The sequence below is a fragment of the Gavia stellata genome, chromosome 1 (assembly GCF_030936135.1).
Source record: "Gavia stellata isolate bGavSte3 chromosome 1, bGavSte3.hap2, whole genome shotgun sequence".
Classification (NCBI taxonomy): Eukaryota; Metazoa; Chordata; class Aves; order Gaviiformes; family Gaviidae; genus Gavia; species Gavia stellata.
Window position 1 is genome coordinate 3,037,832 of NC_082594.1, and position 24,601 is coordinate 3,062,432.

Consider the following 24,601-nt stretch of genomic DNA (forward strand, 5'->3'; position numbering starts at 1 on the left):
TGTAGCTCGTGAACCTTCTTGTTTTGGGGCAGGGACAAGATCCTCAGGCAAATGTTGTGGTGCTAGTAAGTTATTCATGCCATATGGAAATGACGAATGTTCTTCCATCCATTTGTTTTAAAAAGGCTAACTAACAAAAATTAACCACCCCAACTGGAAAGCTAAAATTTTGAGGTTTTTGTCCCTTGGCCATATTGTCAGATTTCCTGAAAAGAGGTCACTTAAAGGCTTTCTAAATATTGTGTAGCTGGTAGTAATAGGTTATACAGTAACACGTTTCACCTTTCACATAACACTCAGGATGGGCCAAATACATCTGAGGTCATGTTCTGGACATGTCTCCATAATCAGGCTCTCAGCACGTTTGCAGCACTAATGGGAATACGTTTATATTTAGTATTCTTTTAGTTTTCTATCCTTTCTTTTCTTTAAACTTTGAAAAATAGACCTTTCAGTATAAAGCGGTGTTGGGAAGATGGGGTATGCTGGCAATAACTAAAGAAAGGGCTTAAAATCCTGTATGTTAGAATTTTACTTCAGTTCCTAAATACAAAAAGTAGTATCTTTACTTTAAAGTAATAGCCTACAACAGCTTTTCATGGTATTGTGACACTGAGAGCAATTGGCCTGCTAATAGCTTTTGTGTCTCTAAAAATGTGTGTGCCTGAAATCCTCCCAAATTCTGCCTGGAGACAAAAAGTGCTCTACGAACTAGTGAAACCTGCCCCTTTGTAGTTTCGCATCCTATATTTCTATCTCTCCAGTCAAAACCTCTTTCTCTATGGTTTAATCCTTCCTTCAGCAGATGGGATGGCATGTTTGTTCTATTTGGCCAGCTAGTTAGTGCAAATTGAAAACATTTTGGTTGTATTTCTGTTTTAAAAAATATTTTCTAACAACAACAACAAAATCTGATATTGGTATTTGAGTGCTGGAGATGACTAAAAGACCAGCTCCAGGCAACTGCTGTAATCTTGCTAATATCTAACGTGGCTGAAGTTGATTTAAATAATGCTAGATGTTAAAGGTCTTCCTCTGCTATTGCCACATGTGCATCTGATCTAGTGGATTAAATCTTAAAAACTAGAGCAACTTCAGAGACCACACAGGCTGTGCCTTCGTTAAAAACAACAGGTCCTCACAGTTCTGGTGATAAGCAAATAAATCTGGCTGCAGCGCCCTGGACAAGTAAACATGATTTTTTTTGAACCAAATTATAACACTAAATGAACAATTTCCCTGTATTTCACATATCAGCAATGATGGCCCAAGTTCAGAGACTTTAAATGGTCCAAGATTGCCAGTGACAAGACACCGCTCTGAGGAGAACCAGAGCTCAACTTCTTAACTAGTAACTAATTACTACTTTCTAGCTTAGGGGCTCAAAGAAACTTGCAGTGCACTGTTGAACATTGGGCATGTTGATACACGACAAGTAGAAATATAAGTTACTAGAAATTCTTTTAAGTCCCAGTGCCTTAAGTATGCCCATCATCTTCAGATTTCATAATCTGTCATAAGCCAGGGGTATGCTTCAAGTGACAGGCTTTGTTTCAGGATTTGCCGTTTGTAATATAATTGTTCATTTAAAGAAGAGTGCATGTCTTATCACTGAAGAGGTATTATTTAAGAATACAAATGTAAGTAGTGTTTGTCTGCAGTCTGGAACATTGACATGTTAGTAAAATTAGCTGTCTTAAGTGACAAAGACTAAAACATGGGGACACAATATAAAATCAGCTTTTGTTTAGCTCTACCTATCTTGGAAAAGAAGCTTTTTAACAGATACGTTTTTGTGTGCTTTAATTCTTCCACCTTTATTAGCAGTCTTACTGAACAGACAGGACTTAGACAAGTTGATCTCTGAAACTAGCAACAGAGACAAAAATACACAGTCAACGTAAGCAGTTGTAGTGTTGAAAAATTCATTTGTACCTCAGAGTAGTTTCCCTGAGACTACAGAGTTAGTGGAATTGCACATGCTAAATGTAGTAACTGCCTTTGGCCAGCTATTTTTAACACATGGAAATTATGAAAAACAGCTTCAAGTTTAGCATAAGCTCTTTGGGGAGTGATGGAGTGAGCAAGGTCTTCATGGGCTTAACCTGCTGTGTGCTGAGGTGTATCTCAGGGGTACATTGACCTGTTTACAGCTAAAGAGAAGCATAAGACAAGTCAGTCTTGAGCAACATCAGTGCCCCGTCTTGACAGCCAGTAGCTCAGTCAGACTTTGCTATTGGAATTGCTACTTGTAGCAACTATACAAACTTCCGGCTTCCAAATGTTAGGTGGGGTGAAAAGGAGGGAAAGCAGGAAGAAAGCATGCTATCAGTTGCTCTGCGGCTTCCGAGGGTTGTACAGCATCTGGTAACAACCCCAGAGGTGAGCTACACAAAGCTGTACTGTCTTTTGAACTTTCCTTAAGTTCCTCTACTTCCCTCATCTCCGTGAAAAAAGTGAACCCAATGGAGCTGTGCAGCAAGTAGGATTCAGTCTCTAGCCTCTGCAGTTCTGACTGCATGGAAATAGTTTTTCTTTGCTACCCTCTTCCCTTTAGGATGCTGGTAGATGCATATTTAGAGATAAGAGGAGGTACAAAGATTTTTTTTCATTTTAAAACGTGCACTGACAGTTAAGTCTTTTGTTTCTAGCTTTTTTCTTTGCTGTTCTTTCCTCAGAGAAGTATCCCAACTCATATCCGTGTCCAAAGCCTTTATAAATGTTGTAGTTATGGGTGTTCATGCAGTAGGAACAGTGCTGCATTCTGAGAAGATGGTGTGTGTGTGGCAGGAAAAGGCCATCACTAATAGCCTGATGCTCTTTCAGTGCCTTGCTCTAGCTTTTCTTGTGAGTATATTAGCAATCAAATTGCTGGCTCACATTGCAGACTTTGAGACTTTAACGTTGCTACTGTTGCTGCCATCACACCCTCCCAGCAGATGTGGAAATACACCGTCTCAAGTGTGGAATGGGTAGTAGGATTCCTCTTAGCCTGACTTGTGCTCTTAAATCAGTAAGTTCCTCTTCTAAAACTTCCCTTTGCTAGTGATAAGTGTGGCTGTTTTTCTGTGATGGCCAGGCTTGATGTTTCTAACTAGGAAAGATTTCCACCTGGAAAACTTGGCTCTTCCTGCTGTATAGGCAGCCAAGACAAGGCAGGCATCCCCTTGGCTTTGGACGTGAAAACCCAGGTGGCCTACGGCCAGCATAAACAAATATGAACTGTAATTGGACCTCTTGACTGCCTCTGTATACTTTAATAAGCAGTACTGAAATGGATGAACAGTATAACAAGTGTCATCTCTCTTGGCCTAAAAACCATGTGGGTTGGAATTGTGGGGTGGTGTCTTCCTGGGAAGTAGTGATGGAGATGGAAACTGGGATCTGAATTTTTTTTTTTTTGAGATGTTCCTTAGGGATTTTGATCTGTGGAATCAGACTTTCGGACAAATCTGTTCCCAGGCATTTTACTTGTGTGGTGCTAAGCTATATGGAAACTGAGGCTAATCAGTCATCAGAAGAATCGATTTACAAGCCTGACTTTTGCCAAAATCTGTAGAAGAGAGCAGCATGGGTCATAGCAAGTTGAAACAATCCATGAAGCATGAGAGAGGTGGGTTTTTTTTGTGTTTTAACTGAACTGTGGGGTTAATAGTCGTCTGCTGCTCTGCTCTTCAGCTTTCCTAATATACCATGTGGAATAAAACACCCCTACAGTGGCAGATTTTTAGCGTAAGCGTGATAGGCACGTTGCTAGGTCTTGATCAAATTCGGTTTCAGAGCACCGTTTAGGGGAGGGATTACACAGAGCTGTGCAGAACTTCAAAAATAGCTTTATTCTTCTTTATTTGTGACGGCATGTAAAAGACCATCTCAATGAAGCAATGTGCAACTAGATTAGGAGTCATAACCCAGTCCTTCTCCTTTTTCTGTCTTTATTAGAGTTGATGAAAAACAGAGCATGTCACTTAACTAACTAATTTTCTAACAGATACCTGGAAGTGTTTAAGAAGGAGGATTTTTGTGGAACAATGACACTGGGACTTTTTATTTTTGTTACGACTTTGTCCTGGGTATGGCCGTAAGAATGGTGCAGCTAATTGCTTTATCTTTCAGCCTGGGCAAAGATTTAAGTGAATGCAGTCACGTCTCCAAAATGCTCAGAAATACCTAACCACATCAGGGAAAGTCAGTACTGCGTTTTGACTGAGATCAAATACAACAGATTAAAGATCTCACATTAGAGAAAATGCTCTAATCTCTGATAATTAAAAACAGTGCAGGGTGGGGAATGCATCTATGACTGAGAAGCTGCAGAATACTTTGTAAGCGTTACGACTGTCCTTTTGTCTGGTGGGAGATCTCGCTTCTCTACTTCAGCTGCAGAATTCTACTTCTCTTGGAAGTAAACTTTGATTTGAGTTTGAGGATGGCTTCCAGGAAAAAGTGCAGCAGTATGCAGCTTGAAAAAATGAGTCATCTGAATATTGACTGCTGTTTCTCCTCCTTCTCTCTCCAGTGGGTAAGGCCTGTGCTCAGTTGTCACAAACACCTTATCAGTTGTGTGGACTGCGATAGGAAGAGCGCAATCAACTTGAGAGCAGCTGTGTCCCTTTTTGGGTGGAGCCTGTAACCCATTCAACCTGAATTTATGCGTTTTCCTTTCCAGTTGTGCAGTGAACTCCAGTCTTAGCCTTGCTCACTGTCTCAGAACGAGAATAGGACTTATATTAAGATTTGTTGGCAAGTTACATGTCAGCAAAAGGCTGTTGGATTATACCAGTGTCACTGTACTGGTAGGAGTCATCTTTACATATTTATGCCCTTTGGAAATTTGATTTGCATGTAACTTACCTTTCTGTGATGTACAACATCTTGAACGTGACTTTTTTTTGTCTGTTGCCCTGGCAGCAAGGTTTCTGTAACCATAAACTGATAAGCACTGGTATAAAGAACAAAAAAATCCCACTTTCTCTGTTGTTTGCCCCCAAAACATTTGTTCTTTGAATAAAAAAATCAAGCCGTAAATCCATCCCAATGCTGGAGTGAAATCTATGAATTGGAATAAGAGGATTAGAGACATCTTGTGGTGAATGGAGTCAAGTCCAGTTGGCGGCTGGTCACAAGTGGTGTCCCCCAGGGCTCAGTTTTAGGGCCGGTCTTGTTCAATATATTTATCGATGATCTGGATGAGGGGATTTAGTGCTCCCTCAGCAAGTTTGCAGATGACATCAAGTTGGGCGGGAGTGTTGATCTGCTGGAGGGTCGGAAGGCTCTGCAGAGGGATCTGGACAGGCTGGATCGATGGGCCGAGGCCAATTGTATGAGGTCCAACGAGGCCAAGTGCCGGGTCCTGCACTTGGGTCACAACAACCCCATGCAACGCTACAGGCTTGGGGACGAGTGGCTGGAAAGCTGCCCGGTGGAAAAGGACCTGGGGGTGTTGATCGACACCCGGCTGAATATGAGCCAGCAGTGTGCCCAGGTGGCCAAGAAGGCCACCGCCATCCTGGCCTGTGTCAGAAATGGTGTGGCCAGCGGGAGTAGGGAGGGGATCGTGCCCCTGTACTCGGTGCTGGTGAGGCCGCACCTCGAATACTGTGTTCAGTTTTGGGCCCCTCACTCCAAGAAGGACCTTGAGGTGCTGGAGCGTGTCCAGAGAAGGGCGACGGCGCTGGTGAGGGGTCTGGAGCACAAGTCTGATGAGGAGCGGCTGAGGGAGCTGGGGGTGTTCAGTCTGGAGAAGAGGAGGCTGAGGGGAGACCTCATCGCTCTCTACAACTGCCTGAAAGGGGGTTGTGGTGAGGTGGGTGTTGGTCTCTTCTCCCAAGTGACAAGCGACAGGACAAGAGGAAATGGCCTCAAGTTGTGCCAGGGGAGGTTCAGGCTGGATATTAGGAAAAATGTCTTTCCTGAGAGAGCGGTGAAGCACTGGCAGAGGCTGCCCAGGGAGGTGGTGGAGTCACCATCCCTGGAGGTGTTCAAGGAACGTGTGGACGTGGCACTGCGGGACATGGTTTAGTGGGCATGGTGGGGTTGGGTTGATGGTTGGACTTGATGATTTTATAGGTCTTTTCCAACCTTAGTGATTCTGTGATCTCAGTTTTTGTGACGTCGTTTCTGGAAAAAAAATGTTTGTGCTTCACGTTAAGGCTCTCCTCTTCCGTTCATGCCCTGTGTGTATTGAAGGTGATCTATATACTAGCTAGCTCCTTCAGATGTTCTTCACACTGGAGGCCAGGACCTCCCCTGCTGCCAGTCTGATAGATGTGTTTTTTTCTTTTTTTCTCCATTTGCAAATAGCTCAAAGCATCCACTGTTGCAGGGTCCACATGGAGCTGATTATTCAAAAGCTTAATTTGAGTCTTACACATGTAAGACTCAAAACTGTTTGAAAGAATGATGGAAAGTATCTGTGCTTCAACAGCACTGTCTTATTTGAGTTTCTTACAGCACTGGCTCTTGTAGAGGTTTAATGCCATAAATGAACAAATCAGACTTGCATTTTATTCTCTTCTTACTCCCTACTGTCTTCTCTCGCTCTATATCTGCTTTTGACAAATTGTAGGTATAGGTTTCCAAGGAAATTGGGAAAGGGAGTATATGATTATAAATTAGAAAAATTTTTCTTGTGGGAAAGCAGATGTAGCAAATGATGGTTTAAGTGGCTATGTAAAAAAAAAAAAAAAAAGTTATAGCTGGCTGGCACTCTCCATAATCTAATTTCTGGACTGATATGAAGTAGTGTACGTTCCGGTTTTTGTATTTAATAGGAAAGTTTTGGATTATTTTTTTTTCTTTAATAGTAGGTTTGGGTATTTTACTTCCAGGATCCTACATCTCACTTATTGCCAGAAGTGTTCTGTTATATTTTCTAAATCCCTGGTAGTAATTCTCAGTTTAAATTTAGTCTCATTGTAAACTAAGGTTGTTCTGGCAAATAAGACCATAGGTATTTATTTCTTGTGTGAGAAGTAGCTGCAGTATGTGACTGCTGTAATTAATTGATGTATTTATAGCTTAAAATTCTGTACATGAAAAATCCAGATGTGTCTGATAGAAGCAAACAGATACTTGGAGTGTGTGATAGAACTACAAAATCATGTATCAAATGTCTAATAAAGTTGAGGCTCTTTCATTAGTGTAAATATAAAAGTATATTAGCTTAATAGGCACAACAGTCACTACACTCCAGCTTTCAGGTTTTTTTAACGATTGCAGCCAGGAATGAACTTGCTATATAAACTAGTAAATCACTAGACTAATTCATGACCAAGAAGGATATATCAGTTGCAGGATGCTGCAGCGTGTCTTAAAGGAATGTGCTTCAGCTGAACCTTCAAACACTGCCTCAAACATACTGCAAGCTGAAAGAGAGCAAATGTGTTGTTACAGCACATTCCCAAGTTGTAAAATCAAATTATGTCAGACTGCTGCATTGTGCAGTCTTGGGAAGTCAGGAAAACTGATCTTGCAAACAAGGCAAGGATGTTATTGCAAAGAAATCATGTAGCGGTGAAGAAGTCCAAAACTTGGCAACTTCTTTTTTTCCTCCAAGTCATTACCTTTGTTGAACTGATCAGCAGAACATTGTATGCTGGAATTGTTTCAAATCATACAGACAAGGTGGAAAGTAGGGTTTTTTTGGGGGGAAGAGGAAACAATTTTATTTTGGACTGGAAAAGCCTTGAAGGAAATACCCAAATACCCCGTATTTCGGCAACTTGGGAATTAGCAAGTGAAGAGGAGAAGTGTTGAATTTTTGCCTGCTGGTTCTTCCTAGATCGATTAGGGATGCAGCTTTTGTTGGTCTTAGCTTACAGTACCTGGCTAACGTTTTTGTATCTGTCCCGTTGTCTTTTAAACTTCCAAAGGAAGGGGAGAGTATTTTGTTTCCTCTTAGTCTCCCTCATCTCAGAAAGCAGGTGATAGGAGAATGGGAGTAGAACAACGGCTTCGTGGATCTCCACCTCTAGACTATATTAGGGTGGTAAGGAATTTTAATGTCTGCTTTTCTTTCCAATTCTTTCCCAGGCAGCAGCATGCAACTCACCTGATGTTGGACAATTGCACAGCAGCTCTCAGGGCCCCAAGCAACAGCAGTAAATCTGTCACACTTAACATTTGTGTTACTCTGCTGCTGGCTGACAATGGCTGTAAGCTGCTGCAGAGACACCAGAGCAGCCTGCAGACACAGGATGACGACACTGTTGGCTAAGCTATCTCTTTAAAAAGGCTTGAGTTTCTGCCGTAACTGGCTTGGCTTTCCTGACCGCCGAAGGAAATTTGGTAGCAGGCCAGTGGCCTCTTGAAGGCCTGCATTAGCTCTTAAAGTGCTGTGGAAGTGCTAATTTTAATAATAAATAGCAAAAAACCTTGTTGAATGATCTAGGAAGAATCCTGCACTGGCTGATAGCACGTAGATTATGCCATCAGTTGGCTCATCGTTGTAAATTACTAAACCAAGCCGGATTTTCCTCAAAGCACAAATTGTGCTAACTTTGGGCTGTAGCGTTGGACTTGCATTCAGAGTAGAAATGGAAACAATATGCGGTCAATTAGCGTTGAAGTTTCTCTCCATTCACTATATAAAAGTTTTAATCCAGATTTATGGCCTCAACTTGCTGATCTCCATTCATTGGTGCAATCATAATTGCCTCCACCAAAGTCTGTCTTTTGCATGCAGAAATGACGAACAAAATTTCCATGCTGATGTTCTTACGGCTTGGTTTGTATTCCCGTTGTTGGATGACCAACAGTTTCCATGTGGGTGCAGTGGGGGCTTCTTTGGCTGGGGAAAGGAGATTTCTGTTGATAGTTGCTGTTTTTGTGACACGAAGTCCCTAAAATTTTAATCTTGGAAGGCTTAATTTCGGATGTGGTCATGATCTTACTGTTACCATTGTAAAGTTCTTGGAACAACAGTGAAACATACTGGGATTGCAAGAAAGAAAACTTACTGATACGGGTTGGCTCAATGTAAATGGCACTATCTGGCATCAAGGCAGCCGAGTTTAACTGCAGGGTTTTTTTTATATTGCAAGAAACGCCTGGATGATGTTAGGCTTAAAAAGAAAACTGTTTTTTATTAAAAGCAGACTTGATTGCTGAATTACTCTGTATAGCAGTCTTTATAGGTTAGGAATATATCTTTAGATATAGATTCACCAAATTGAAGAAGTATCCTAACATATATACTGGTTTGAAAAGTCAGTCTGAGTAGATGTTTGTTCCTTATACACGGGCAGAAGAACTTGAAGCTGTTATAAAATGTGTAGGTTGTTAGCTGAGTATCCCTGTGAGGAATTCATATGGCAAATGACCTTTCTAACAATTTATCAGTTTCATAAATACTTTTTCAAAGAGTAAAACATTTTTCGGCAGTCAGATTTTGCTACCTACGTGGCATGACGTCAAGACTTGTAGAATTTTTTTCTTAATCCCCTAACTGACTAAATCAAGAATGTTCTTCCAGTATAAAATTAGATGAAGGTGAGAGAAAGGGAAAGGGAAATGTCACTCTTATTACTCTTTGCCTATAAGTTTTAGCTTTGGGTAAGGCTTTCTTATGTCTGGAAAGAAAATGTTCCAGACTTTTGGAAAGGGACAGGCTGGAAACTGTCGAAGTAGGAAACTCTGCTATGTGATGTGACAGTAGAGATCTAAATGACATGCAGGATGGTCAGCAAACCTTGGCTTTGACCTGCGTATCCATATGTTACTTAGCCAACAGCCTCAAGATGCATTTGGGAATGTGAGAGGTATAAGTAGTAATTCCCACTAGGAAATAAGTGTTTCCAGGAGGCCTCAATACTCTGAGCCCTTGGGTGACCCAGGACCCAGGGCTGTTGGCCTCGGCAGTCTTCTTCCACCCCCAGAAGCCTTTAGGAGCCAGCAGAGCCATGCTGCTTGATGTTTGATTTAGGTGGGGTACAGCTACCCCTAAAAATCTCCTAGGCTGTGTGTGCTATGAGCAGTCCGAGGAGCTCTAAAGAAACCAATAGAATCACTTAGTGTAATTTCAAACAAAAATCTATTCCAGAGAGTGTCTTTTAGGAGAAGTAATAGTGTGAAGGAATGAAAGGCGTATGATGACTTATATGTATTTGCTTAGAGTTATAAGATGTGTAAGTCCTAAATCGCAAAGACCTCCCTGTTTTCCATGCATAATCTCCTCTCCGTGCATTTGTTTGCTGGGCTAGGTGGTTTAGGTTCTCTCCTCACACTGATTAACCAATATGTAATGTGTGCTGTTGAGATGGGATGCAGAGGGGAGATGGTGTGAGGAGGAGTAATGCTTTGTGGTTACTCATACCTGAAGCATGTAGCCTGGTTATCTTGGTCTAGCTGCATACAGACCATTAAAAACCCTTAGCCAAAAACTTTAAATAGCAATGCCTCAATTGCTTATAACTCTGAAGGGATTAGAGAATGTAAAAGAAAGGAGCTGAGTGGCCTCTACTACGTGCTGTTCTAGTGCTTTGGTCCTTGGTTCACAGCAAATTGGTAGCCTTGCTTTTGTAAAATTAAGCATTCCTATGAAGAGGCAGAGATTTTTAATTTTGGTGACGTGGAGATGATCATTAAAACATCCATTGAAGCAGGCTTGGTCTTTTTGTTATGTTTGCCTGGCAAAGCACTAATGTCATACAGTAGGCTATCTGACCACGTTTTTGCTGTTCCAACTAGTTAGGTGTTCACCCAAGCAGCAAGGCTGCCTGAAGAATATCCTTACAAAAGGAGAAGCCATTAGTAGTGAAACAAGGAATGGGAAAAGTAAGCCTGGGTTTGCATACCTTAAAAGACATAGTCTGTGTCTGCAGACCAACTCTCATTGTTTTTTCTAATAAATACGTTAATTTCCACTCCATGTTAATTTTAAGATGTTAGTGCCTCTCTTAGACCTGTTTTTGCCATTGCTTTCCTCTGCCTGATTTTTTTTTTTCAATAACGATGACAAATAATCAGTTTTCCCTCTTCACCCTGAAGCCCAGGCTAATGATCAGAAACACCTCATCATCTTTTCACGCTTCAAATGTGATTCAGTTCAGAAACCCATGTTCTTGTTACAGAAGGGCCCATAGCGTATTTGGACATACTAAAGGGTAGTTTGTGCTTTTGGCCTGGGTAGCTGTGTGTATCTGAAGGGTACTTGCACTTTTTTAAAGCTGGCCTATGTTAACAATGTTCATGGTAACTGTCATGTGTATCTGTCTAGATGTGAACAGTGTCATAACTTAATTGTTACATGAGATCCCTATAATTGCCTGCTCTCTCACCTACAGCTTTACCTTATTGACATCTACGGAATATAACAGATGAAGAGGACACTTGGTACTTGATCGAATTTAGAGGCTTCCTGGTTTGCTTTGGATACTCATTTATAAACTGTGCAAGTTATAATTCCTCTCTTAATGTTTCATTTCAAAAAAAGAAGCTGACAATCTGAATTCATATTATCTCTGCTGGTTTTGAGGCGGCTGGCACATTCATCGTTAGGACTCGTGTGGGGAACCTTTAGTACAACTGTAACTTCTCTTGTCCTTACAGGCTTCACAGAGCCCAGTGTGCAATTAAACAGACTCAGGTAACTGTTCAGAAGATAGGAAGGGAGATTGAAGAAAAGCTGAGATGTACATCTACAAGCAACGAACTGGTAAGTTTGATTATTTAAAACCTTATCCTGCAGGCTTGCTGAAGCGTCTGGCTGATGTCTTGACCATAAGCTTGTTTTGTTTAACACTTTAACTTGAAATCTTTATTTAAACCAGTCATTTAAAATGGGAACTGACCTGAGAAGTGTAATGTAATGGATTTTAGATTTGTGTGTGTTACTCAGATAGATTGCTTATCCTCTTTCTGCCTTTATTTTGTACAATTGCTTTTGTATTATAAAAGCAGAACATTGCAAAATGCATGAAAGAGGGTTATCAGAAAAAACAAACTTTTAATGATTTAGATAAATCTTGACAGGAACCTGTGGTGGATTTAGAATGAGGTGAGTCTACTGGCTCTATCTTCTTGCACCTTATCCCCTTTGGGTGAATAGAATTCAGGCAAAAGCTGTCACTCAAGTGACACTTTCATTTTAAGCAGGAATTGTATTAGATCTTGCAATAGCTTTTGACAGTTTGTTTTGCCTGTCCTCTTCCCCTCTCCAAAAAAGTGTACTGACACTAGTTTCTACTTTCTGCCCAGAAAGGCTGAGCTCGTTCAAAGCAGTGAGTTGACAGAACAAGAGTGGCTCGTGGTGACTTCATTATATTGGTACTCACTGCACGTGCCTGGTGCCTTGTGTAGGAAAGGGCAAACTTGTGATGTGAAGTTATGTTATTACTTTAAGGTAGATTCTGGGTTGAGAGTGCTCAGCTGATTTCCAAAAGTGTCAAACTGGTTTAAGGGTTTGACAAAATGGAAAAATGGGAGTTTGTTTACCCACTCTAATTACAGGATTGCACTGTAGACAAAGAAGCAAAGTCATCAGCTCCCTTCCGGGGCAATATAACATCTCCTGTGAGTGACTCCAACCCAGAGCTGCTTTGCCTGCTGCTGGTATCTCAACTGTTAAAAGGTTTTTAACCGTCTTTTTTTTTCCAGTTACCGATAACCTTGTCCATCTATGCAAAGGCTTTTCCTTTATAAATATGTGTGAGCAAAACTATATGAAGAACACTAAAAGCAAAAATGACAATAATAGTATATGTGATGCAACTTCTTAGCAACCATGGTCTATGGTATAAGGAAATTACTACCTATTTTTCTTTTCCTTTGTATAATAGTGGAAACTCTTGTTGGGCTTCCATTCCCCTTTATAAGTGCGTGAACTGTAGTTTCATTCCTTAATATGAAGTCGTGTTTCCTGCTGCAGTCTTAAACCAGAAGGCTGAACTTACATGTGTAACTGAAGCAAAAATGAAGTGGAACGAAGAGTTCAGCAAGAGCTGACTTTTTTTTTTTTTTCAGGCAGCTAGTGTTGAAGTAAAGTTATCTCCATTAACTGCTTGAAAAAGTGAAAGCTGGCCGAGTTATAGAAAGTGACAGTGTCTGGTAGTACTTACACAAGACCTGCTCGCAAGTCTGACGGCCCCTTCAGGCTTTGAACTCTATCAGGGGTATGACTGAACTGAAGGGATGTAACTTCTCTTTTCCATTTTGAATCTGTCTCCACTTACTCTCAACAAGTATCTATTAAACAGGGTAGATATTCCTTCCTTAAAACAAACCAAAAAACCCACTTGTAATAGAAAATTCTGGTTTACTGTGCACATGGCAGCATAATTTCCTAGTGGAGACAGTGCATGAAAGAAAAAGCAGATTCTTTTTAAACACAGGAATAGATTTAGAGCAGGTACAGGACAAATCCTAAAGCTTTTACAGAAGGGCTTCGTCAAGTATAATTGTGTGTAATGACGTAACCTGCTCCCTGCTACGTGTTCTTTCCTTCTGTATCCTGTTTGTTCTCATCACCCTGAAGCTGGGGATTGGATCTAATAGTGCAGCTCAGACATCTCCAGCCTTTTTCCAGTTCCCTGCCTCAATTTAGTATGGAATCCTCATTGCTCATCTTCCCTCTTGTTGCTGAACCCTTTGCCAGGGAATGAATGCTCATCGTGCTGCTAGTGCTCTGCTCTTAATCTCTATGTACTTGTCCTGCGGAAGCTTCCTCCTGCCGCCCCTTCCTCTCTTAGTTTCTGCCCTGGGCCAGGTTGCATCACTGAGCATAGCAGAGGAGATGCATCCCACAGGAGGAACAAGCACTGTGGGACACAGCTGAGTTTCTCTCCTTCCAAAGCAGCAAAAAGATTAGAGTCTTTGGTAATCTATGAGCTCAGCCTTTAGTCTGGCAGACACTAGTCTTGTCCTTATTTTTCCTTCCCTCCTATCCCACCTTTTATGGAACTGCTTGTGTGCAGAAAAACTTTACTTCTTTTAAATCTATTTTTCTTCCAATAGAAAAAGGAGAGTGAATGTTTACAGTTGAAGATCCTGGTGCTACGTAATGAACTGGAGAGGCAGAAGAAGGCTCTTGGTCAAGAAGTAGCCCTGTTGCATAAGGAAAAAAGTACTTTGCATGATAGAGGTAAGTGTAGAAACGTTACTGCTTCCATTGCAGATACTCATATTCCGCTGACCAAAAGAGTAGTAGCCTAGCTTATGATTGTGGCGACCAAAATGAAGGTGCTGGGTGTTTTTTTTTTTTTTTTTTTTCCTGGCTCTTAACGTGCTTGTGTTTTTCTTTATCTGAAGTTTGCAGCCAGATATCTCTTCACCATCTGTGTTATACTGAATTCTGGACAGCAGTTTCTGGTATCCTGTCTCTAAATAACTCCTTATTATGACACCTCTCTAAAGCAATCTTAAATCTGTGCTTCATTAAAATTGTATGAGAAAATCAGAAAAGCTGTAACTGTAATGCAGTAAACAGTGGCTTGATGCAGGCATGTTATAATGTCATGAGGGATGTTATTGTACCTGTGATTAGGATTCCATTTTAAATGTTGGAAGACAAAAATCCCTCTTGGTAGCTTATTACGTAAGTGGAAGGTGAAATGCTCAGTCTTCTTGGTATTTTGTTTTACTAGGAAAGTGTCCTATATTAAAATGCTGTTATCGCTGTCTCTTTGGAGCTCACCAGAGACCAAGTTACACGGATATTTGATCTTGTTGCAGGACTTTCTTTTTTTTATACTTAGTTGAGTCTAAAATAGTTAGTCACTACTAATAATGATTTTTTTTTTTGCCATTTACTTAATTCTGGCTATGCAAGTATTGAGATGCCTTAATTGAATTACTCCACTACTGTGGACATGAGGAGGACAGGTGTTAAAAGGAGAATGAGCTTTCGTTGGTTGTATTTGGTTGGTGAATTGTGTATAGTGCATGAACACTTGTGTTCCTCCTGCATTGTCATTCCCCCGTTTGGCAGCATAACACGGAAAATGGGCATCTAAGATCTAAGAGTAAGATCTAAGATCTAAGAGTAAGTGGAGGCCGCACCTTGAATGCTGTGTTCAGTTTTGGGCCCCTCACTACAAGAAGGACATTGAGGTGCTGGAGCGTGTCCAGAGAAGGGCGACGGAGCTGGTGAGGGGTCTGGAGCACAAGTCTGATGAGGAGCGGCTGAGGGAGCTGGGGTTGTTCAGTCTGGAGAAGAGGAGGCTGAGGGGAGACCTCATGGCTCTCTACAATTTCCTGAAAGGGAGTTGTGGTGAGGTGGGTGTTGGTTTCTTCTCCCAAGTGGCAAGCGACAGGACAAGAGGAGATGGCCTCAAGTTGTGCCAGGGGAGGTTGACTGGATATTAGGAAAAATTTCTTTACTGAGAGAATGGTGAAGCACTGGCAGAGGCTGCCCAGGGAGGTGGTGGAGTCACCATCCCTGGAGATGTTCAAGAAACGTGTGGACGTGGCATTGTGGGATGTGGCTTGATGGGCATGGTGGGGTTGGGGTGATGGTTGGACTTGGTGATTTTATAGGTCTTTTCCAACCTTAGTGATTCTGTGATTATTGCCAACACTTGTGTCAGTATCTACTTTTAAAACTTTAGATAACTAAGAAAATACTTGATACTAATTTTTTTCCCGATTCCTCATGTTGTTTAGAAAACACATTTGAGACTGAATACCAGAAACTTCAAGAGCATAATGAATCCCTGCATGAATTAAGAAAGGAATGCACTGCTAAGAGGTAAAAGGACCTATGCTTTTTCTGCAGTTGGAAAGGAAATACAGGCTTGAGAGTAGGCCATTTGAAGTGGGAGTCCTGGCACCAAATTCTTCCTAGTGTCGCCCCAAAACTTCTGTTAAGACATCTGTGCTACAATTTGTAGATATCTAAAGTGATAATTAACAGTGGCAAGTCTACAAGAGAAGAAAAAAGGTGCCTGGTTGCATGTGTAGACTACAATAGGACTTTTAGGTCTGTTTTAGTGTAACATGGCTTTGTAATACTTAATTGTCAAAATAGCCAAAATATGCCTATAATATGAGGTACAACTGAAAATGAAAAGTTAGCTTTGTCTTCTGTATTTTTTTGGTGGCATTACCTAGCTTTTTTAGGGAGGTGAGGTGATACTTGGGAAGATGCAGAAGGGTTATGAGGGCTTGATACCTTTACTTAAAGCTTTTGAAGAAACTAATGGTTTTGGGATCTCTTTCCCCAAAGAGAACTGTTTTTGAAGACAAATGCCCAGCAGACTATTCGATGCAAGCAATTGCTGTCGGAGCTATCCTATATCTACCCTATTGATCTGGTATGTTTTTAACGTTCTAAAAATCTGCTTGATGTGAAATGAACTTCCCTTTTTTACACTGCAAGCAAATATCATGTTATATTCGTGATGAAACCTGCTCTTCACTCATGCTGTTTTTTCCAGCTTTTTCTTGGATTTGGTCCTTAGATTGCAAACCTCACGGGGAGAGGACTTGCATGCTGGCATCTCTCAAATAGGCTCCACTGTAAAAGTAGAATAGCTGTAGCTGTAATCTAATGGATACTTTCCATTTTGTTTACAATTATATAAAGTAACCCTGACAGGAGGCTAGCTGAACTTTAACAGAGTGCACATAAACAGATGTCAAAATACTGAGCTCCAAAACCTTTTATGTAATGAATTGATTAATACAAAGCTCTTCCTTCTTTACAAAAGTTGCATTTATTTCTGAATTATGTGAAATGTGGACTAAAACACCACGTCAAAGTCACAGAGTTTCATTGGATATTTAGTTTTTTCTTTATAAAAATGTTTTGTTGTCATCGGATTTTGTGCAGGTTTCTGTTTTTTGGATGTTACTGTTCCATTCTCACTTTCCATTGTTGATTTTAAACTTACAGAATGATCAAAAGGATTACTTTGTTTGTGGAGTCAAGCTTCCTAATTCTGAAGACTTTCAAGGTAGCTGGATATTCTTAATTTAGTCGTTACAGTTGACACTGCTTCTGAACTTCATGAAATTAAGTAGACTGATAGCAATGACTTAGGATCCAAATTTCTGACCAGAAAGGTCTAGACTAGAAAAAAACTTATGCATTATTTATTCCTACTTCCTAGCTAGTACAAAGGAAGTTACTGTTGATTCTTAGAAAAGTACCTCTGTATTCTAAGACTCAATACTGAAACGCTGGAGCAGATTACCCAGGGAGGCTGTGGAGTCTCCATCCTTGGGGATGCTCAAAGCCCGACTGGACACAGTACTGGGCAACCTGCTGTAGCTGACCCTGCTCTGAGAAGGGGGCTAGGACTATGCAATTTCCAGAGGTGCTTTCGAAACTTAGTGATTCTGGAAGATACTTGAATCTGACCTAAAATTCCATTGTGGCTACTTTCAGCCCATAAATCTTGATGGGGCAATGTACATGAATCCCCATTCAGTTTGCTGTAGTTGCCAGTGAACTTGCCAAATAAATATCTTGCATAAGTAAGACTTTAAAGCTGCCTGACAGTGTGGAGTATTTTACAAGTCAGCTTCTACTTTAACTGTCTACAGTCATCCTGTTGCAGAAGCAAATATATAATATGCCTGTCTGTATAACAGTTGTACAGGTAACTGTATGCATTCATCTACAAATATTTGACATGAATTGGAATTTCATTAAAATCCCCTTGAGAATTTCTTGCTCCCAGTACTTGCGCACTCTGCAAGGCATGTAGTTTCTTGGGCGAAAACCTCAATCAATTGTCTAACTCTTCAAAGCCATACCATAGGAAATAACTTGTGCTAATTGCTAATTGCTAATTGCTTTGTTTTCCTGATTGCACTAAATGTGGTAACGAACTCAGTGTGGTAATTTTTGAGAAATCAGTGGCGTGCATCTTTTGGCCCATTTTCAGTTTGCTGGTATTAATTCCTTACAAAAGAATTCCTAATTCTTTATCAAAGCTTCTAGAAATACTGTATTACGAGGAAGAAGTACTAAGCATTCAACTTTGTGAAATACGCAGTTAAATTTGAAAACCAACTGTCTGACATGTATCTTATTTCAGACTCTTAGTAGATAATAATATTTGATAGATAATAATAGTATTAATAGTAGATAATAATAATATTGTCATGTTCTAATAGAGCTCAGCATGATTTCATAGTTGTTGTTGAACATCACTATAAGCTTTCTTAGAAGGTCCTCTGGTTGATTTCACGGGACTCCCTTGTGCCTCAGAAGGGATGACTGTCACGTTGTTTGTATTGGTGTGTTCACTTACAAAGAAGAAGAATAGAGAAAACAGAAAGGAAAAGCCATTACACTGTGAAAGGATGTAATTTGAATCGCAAGACCTGTGTGTATTCCCGGCAGGTGAAGCTTTTAAGGTTGAAACCTTAAATGTCAAATTGAAAATTATACTTTAAAACAATGGGTTAATATAAGTTCTTCCAATTCTTGGCAGAGAACAGAGTTCATACCCTGGGGTCGGTGTCTCTCCAACTGATCTCACTAATGAATAAAGTTATGGAGGAATGCAGCTTTTCCCTGACCCCGGTCATACATGTCAGCTACATCTAGAGAAATGCAGAAAGTTTAAGACTTGAGTTTTGTCTTGGGAATTTTGTTTCACTTTTCCCATCTCTTCTGTACCCTCCCCCCCCAGCCAAATGTTGAGAAGAGTAACTTGTAGCTTTGAAAGTGTAAAGTTGGAAGGAGAACAAGCCATTACCCATTTTACGTTGCCCTTTACTGAAAGAGGTAAATATAGTGAACTGCAAACAATTGTAAAGCAGTGTAAATGTATTTGACTTGCACCTATTCTTAAGTTACAACTTCTGCTAGCTTCATTAATTAAATCATTCCCTAAGCAATAAGGATGAACTTGTGCTGAGCCTGCAGTGGGATCCAAATGATTAAATAATGGAATCTTCTTGTTATTGACAGCAAAAGATGATGGAAGCATTGCTGTTGCCCTGGGCTACACCGCTCACCTGGTTTCAATGATATCCTACTTCTTACAAGTGCCACTCAGGTATCCTATAATTCACAAGGGCTCCCGGTCTACAATCAAAGATAATATCAATGACAAACTGACGGAGAAAGAGCGAGAGTAAGTATGTCATAAATATGCTTATGTACTTCAAAACAAGAAAAAACCCTTGAACAGTTTTAGGTAGTCTGAAGTAACACGGAGTTTGAAGTGATTTCTTACTGCTTTCAGTAGCCGTGGGACAGTCCTTTGAGTTTCTCATGTTGAAATTCTGTAGAGTAGTTCAGCTTTGTCATTCTAGGTCTGTTGGCACATATATACTATTGCTTGGGCTTCTAATAATGCTAGAAAAACTTAAATAATGTGTCTTTATAGGTAAGTTTTGGCTGCTGGTGGGAAAACTTGCCTTTCATGTTTTTCCACTGGCCATGAGAATAACCTGCAGATAGCAAGTGTAGCTTCACTGAGGAGTTAACTGCCAGTACTGGAGTGCTGGTTGATAAATATGAGAAAATAAATAACTTTCTTCAATGCAGAGGATTTTAATTGAAAAAGAGCACTGTAAAGTGTTATCTACTATAAATCAATGTAATATTCAATGAAGAGTTTTTCATTTGTTTTGTAATCATTGTCTTTCAACATGTAGCTACACTTTTGTTATTGTTGTGCTACTAGAAACTATCTTGCTGTCCTTAAATTCACTCTGAATGCCTTCTCCCGCATTTTGGCACTTTGCCTATTTTCCCACTGTCTTTGCACCTGTGTACTCTAATATGAAAATAGTGGCAATTATTGCTTTAAGCTTCACTTTGTAGCCTGCAACCACAGAACTCAAAGGAATGCAACACTGACCAGCTGTGGGAGGCCAGCTGCTCCGCTCTGATCCTGTGCGTGTATGGATGGCTGCAGAGTCAGGCTCACAGCGCCAGTAACTTTGTTTTTCCATACGCAAGGTTTGAAAAGGGAGCAAAGGAAATGGCTGAGGGGAAATGAATTTGTGGAAAGTAGCTCTCTCTTTTGACACGAAGCCTGTGGAAAAAAAACCCTTCTCTTTGGAAGTACGCAATCAAAGTATTATATTATTTTAACGCTAATTCCTAATAGTCCAAATCAAGATGGAAGGTCTTCTTGTGCATAGTTGAGAGGATTGGGATGCTTGGAAGTGTCTGATTTCTCATTGAAGCTCAGTGACTTTTGGCAGGACAGCAGAGGTAACTTGCCTTAAGAGTTAAACTCACTGAGGTCTTCCTGTTTTGGCATAATAAAATATGACTATATAATTATGTCTTGCACATTAATTTTGATACCATTTTAATAACTTGTCCAAACACTTCCTGGGTAACTTAAAAGAACATTCATCTGTTTTGCTTCAGTTTAGTTCTCTAAGCCTACAATCGTTCTCCTTCCTGTACATCATTTTCAGAAGGGTAGCAAACTAGAACATATATATCTGGAAAACAAATTTCTGAGGAGTAGAGCTTGCCTGTGTGTGGGTGTATAAAGATTAAACCAATTTCCTGTTGTCTGAGACAGATTGGAAGGTTTAGTCTTTCAGGCTATAGCCTTCCAAACCCTCATGACTTAATACTTCTATTTCACAATAGATTTCTGAAAAGGAGAAAGTTTAGCTAAGTATATGAATCCCCGTTGAGCCATTTACCTGTGTTCTGGAAGATTTTTTCAGGATTAGCTCCTGCCTGAGATCTTCTCTTCCCAGTTATTGGAGAGTCAATCCTACTAACTCTCAAAGGGCTTCAGTTGCTACAGGAAACCTCAAATGTCTTAACTTGCAGTTTTCTTTCTAAACTAATAGCTCATGTTTCTCACCTGCTCCTAACTGAATTGAACATAGCAATTAACAGGCATTATTAAATTTCTTTATTTCAGTGACCTGTCCTTTAGCAGCTTTTCAAACGCCAATATAAACTGTTGAGTAATTACAGTGAAGTTTTCTCTATATTCGGTCTTTACTGTAACACATAGCACCATGATTATTGACTAGGTTAAACGTTTTACTTGGCTTCATACTTTTTATTTTTTTGGACTGCAGGGTTGCCTTGAGATCCGTATTAAGAGCTTCTAAAAATCGTGCATTGGGGGAATAGCTGATGTTTTCACTTGAGAGCAATTCCATAAGTACACGTGTTTGGTTTTAACGTTATACTGTATAAATGTTTTACTTCACTTTCAAGTTCCTCTACCAGCTTTTCAAAGCCCTTATTATAAGATGGTTAAATATTTTGAGAGCTTTCAGAATCTAAGTTATGTTTGGGAAATACTTTATCCATTTCAGCTTTGTTTACTTGAATGATCCAAGTGACTTGGATGGTCACTTAAATCTCAAGGTTCTTGTAGAAATACTCAATTTTGTCTGCTGCAATTACTGTTATATTGGAACTTAAGAGTGTACAAAAGAAGTAGGAGGCTGTGGTGAGAACTTAGCACTTGTCTGGCTGCATTACTGAAGGTAGAATGAGGTCTAGAATACCTTCCAGTGGCATACAAAATATGGTCAGCTTTGTGATTGTGGGGATATTAGTGTTTATACTCTATTCAGTAACTGTTCCCTTCTTGTATTCCATAAAATAGTTTTGGTACTACTAAAAGGCTGTACGTTTTCTCCCATAAGTCTGCTTTTATGACTTTCTGAACCACCAAGGTAAGGCAAGAATACGATTTTCACTAAATATCTCATTAATGCACTTCTTTAGTGGTCCCTCTCAACATCTCCAGAGTGTATCGAATATGTAGGAAGAGAGAGTACCATTCCTCAAAAGTCTGGAGTCTGAAGGATTTCAAAGCGAATGATGGATATGTAACTCCCAAATTCAAGCTACTTAGGACAGCAGCATGTTCCTCCCTCCAGTGACAAACATGCTTGCTGAATAAACCACCTAAATTCTTTGGCAGTGTTCTTGTGCAACTGAAACCTAGCACTTCATTGCAGTCTCATAAACATAGTAAGAATGCTGAGATTAAACTATTTATGATACGTTCTGACACTGTCTGTCAAGCCCTGCATTTAATGCTTCTGTTAGTCTGCTCCCAGATTTTCAAATAAAGAATGGCTTCCAGTTTAGAGCAAAATAAGGATTGTTATGTCTGGAGTGAGGCACACTTTGTGAAATTGCCCGTGTTGGTGTTGCTGCTATTGTCGTATTCTTTTTTTTATATAGTCCTAACTTCAGTTCTCTTCTTTCAATGCCGATACAAGCTAAACATCTCGCAAAGTGAATGCCTGCATTTTGCTGGCTGGAAGCTACTGAATCTTTTGAAACCATATCAGTCTCCTTGTTCGTTTTAAAGTGAGTACAGTAAAGCACACTTATGCCATCTGTTTGGTAGTCTTTTGGCATCTCTGTTGCCTCAAAGCTATGCTCGCTTGCTACTTTTGTAATTGAAACTTCACATGACGCTTCAACAACCTGCCAGTTGAATATTTAAGAATAGAATACTCATTTAATCAGATCACATTAGACAGCTTGGAAATATGTATAATCCCTTAAGAAAAATAATGTTCTTTGGACTTTAATCACCTTTTTGGTACCCTGTGTGTGTCTGGACAAGTGAAATGCACATTCAGAGAAATTATTTCTATTGTATTTTTGCATTCTCATTCATACTGTGTCTTTGAAAAATTTTCAAGAACTCTTAATTCCCTGCTAGGTAATTTAGAAACAAGAATGATTTCAAGAAATAGTTTTGCTAACATTGGTCCTCTGTAGCAATAGTAAAGAGAAATCAAATAGTACATGCAGTCTGTTCTGGCTCATGCTACACCTTCTTCCCACCAAAATGTGTTAAGGGAGGATGAAAATACTAGTAATAGTAAGAAAGTAACCACCTCAAAGTCATATTTCAGGTTAGGGGAAAAAAATGAAGGGTTAGAATACATGATCTAAAAAGGTTTTGTATTTAAAAGGCAAAAAGAACATTGTCATTTTCAAGCATAGCTACTGGAGCACGTACAGGCGTTTCAGAGTTGTCTGGTCTCGAAGTGCTATTTTTTTTTCTTGTGTTGTATGTTTAAATATTGAACTTGTTGCCACTTAATGTTATAAAGGTCAAAAATATATATAAAATCTAAAAATAAAAACTCGCAAACAGGCCCTAGACAGTCATGGAAGAAGCCTGATCTAGTCTGTTGTATTTTTTTCAGGACTATTTGACATTAGCTGATCTGAGATAACAGTGAACTACTGTAAAGGTTTCCTTAGCTTTTTATAGTTTATAGCAAGATTTAAGGCCTTTACTTTCACTCTGTTTGACAAATACAGACACCAACAGGCTGAAGGATACATAAACAGCTGCGGTGCAGCCTTGGGCATCTGCATTCAAAGGCATCTGACATCTTTGCAGTTATGTTCTATGACTGTTGGGTACCTCAGGAACCAAACAGTTGTATGAAATGGCACAGGGAGGAGTAAAATCGAGCATGCTGCCAGGGCTTTCTAAATGATCCTACTTCTTGTCCTGTCTGAACACCTTCTGTTCTCACTAAACATAGGAAATGTCTGTTGCACTACTGTGTCCTCATAGGAAACAGGATCAAAATTGTATGCTGTGTTTGCAGATAAAAGTGATAGGTCTGATCCTGAAGTAACTTTCTGGAAACTATTTCTGTGATTTGGAGTTACACCTTAAAATTGTCTTTTTCTGGAGCTCAGCTTCATCATTATTGAGAACTTCAAGAATGCCAGAAGACTGTAATTATTAGTCAGTTTTTGTCTTGATGTTTAATTTAGGTAGGGGTTCCAGAGGCAGCTATTCTGAGCCAGGGTTGTGAAGATCTGCTGGCATCAGACTTCATCTGAGTGCATCCGACCTCTTATATCACAGAGGCACTGCAGCGCTCGAAACTAGCTGTAATTCTCAGTGCCAAAAACTTAAAGGCCAGTTATCATTTCATTGCTGTAGCCCATGTAGGAAGTGCAAAGATATGAATAATAAAAAAACAGGTCATCTTTCACTGGGATGAGGCAGTCTTGTAGCAACTGAAGAGCATATCAAGTGTGAAACGTGGCTGCCCTTGTTGGATCTTCAGAATAGTTTTGGATTCCTTATGGATGTGAAGCCATGAGTGAGTTTACTTTAATACAGCTTCTGTACAGCTGAAGCCGACACGCAAGTGCAGGGCCAAAGGGCTGCAGCACTGGGTGCGGTGAATGTTAACGTATCTACAAGGCTTCTGGCTTGAGTCTTGAATTCAAACCAGCAGGTTGGTTTACCCCAGTTTGGGATGCTTTTAATTAGTTTAGGGAGCCAAATGTACTTTTAATCTGCACACGTTCCAGCAGTTAATTTGATATGTTGGTGTTGTATTTTTAGATATACTCATTTGCACTGATAAAGAAAAATTCCGTTATATAGCGTGTGGTTTACACAGTATTAAGTCATGCAATGTGAGTTACTGACAGGTAAGTTCTGATGGAGAAAGTTTCGCTTCTCGGGCCTGTGAGTAAAGCTAAGGTTGTATCAAAGCCATTTCTGCTGCAAGACTCCTTCCAAATTACCTTTCTCAATGTGTTGTCTTTCAATTATTTTAAGTGTGACAAGCTGGATTTGCAAATAAGTGGAGATAAGTGTTGCTGAGCAAGCAAATGGATAATTTTGGAGTGTTTGGAAACCACTTGTTGAATGAGCGTAGTCTAAAAGCAGTCCTCGCTACTGTGGCCTTGCTCCTGTTTCGAAGA

The 24,601-nt window shown here is 40.0% G+C and overlaps 1 protein-coding gene across 1 annotated transcript in view; it reads left to right on the forward strand.

Moving 5' to 3' along the window:
- UVRAG (UV radiation resistance associated) overlaps window positions 1-24,601 on the forward strand; it is a 97,414-nt gene that overhangs the window by 31,138 nt on the left and 41,675 nt on the right. The window contains exons 7-12 of the mRNA XM_059815497.1: window positions 11,551-11,656; window positions 13,954-14,080; window positions 15,601-15,685; window positions 16,163-16,250; window positions 16,832-16,892; window positions 18,863-19,028. Coding sequence (XP_059671480.1) covers window positions 11,551-11,656; window positions 13,954-14,080; window positions 15,601-15,685; window positions 16,163-16,250; window positions 16,832-16,892; window positions 18,863-19,028 — 633 coding nt within the window. The remainder of the gene's footprint in view (window positions 1-11,550; window positions 11,657-13,953; window positions 14,081-15,600; window positions 15,686-16,162; window positions 16,251-16,831; window positions 16,893-18,862; window positions 19,029-24,601) is intronic.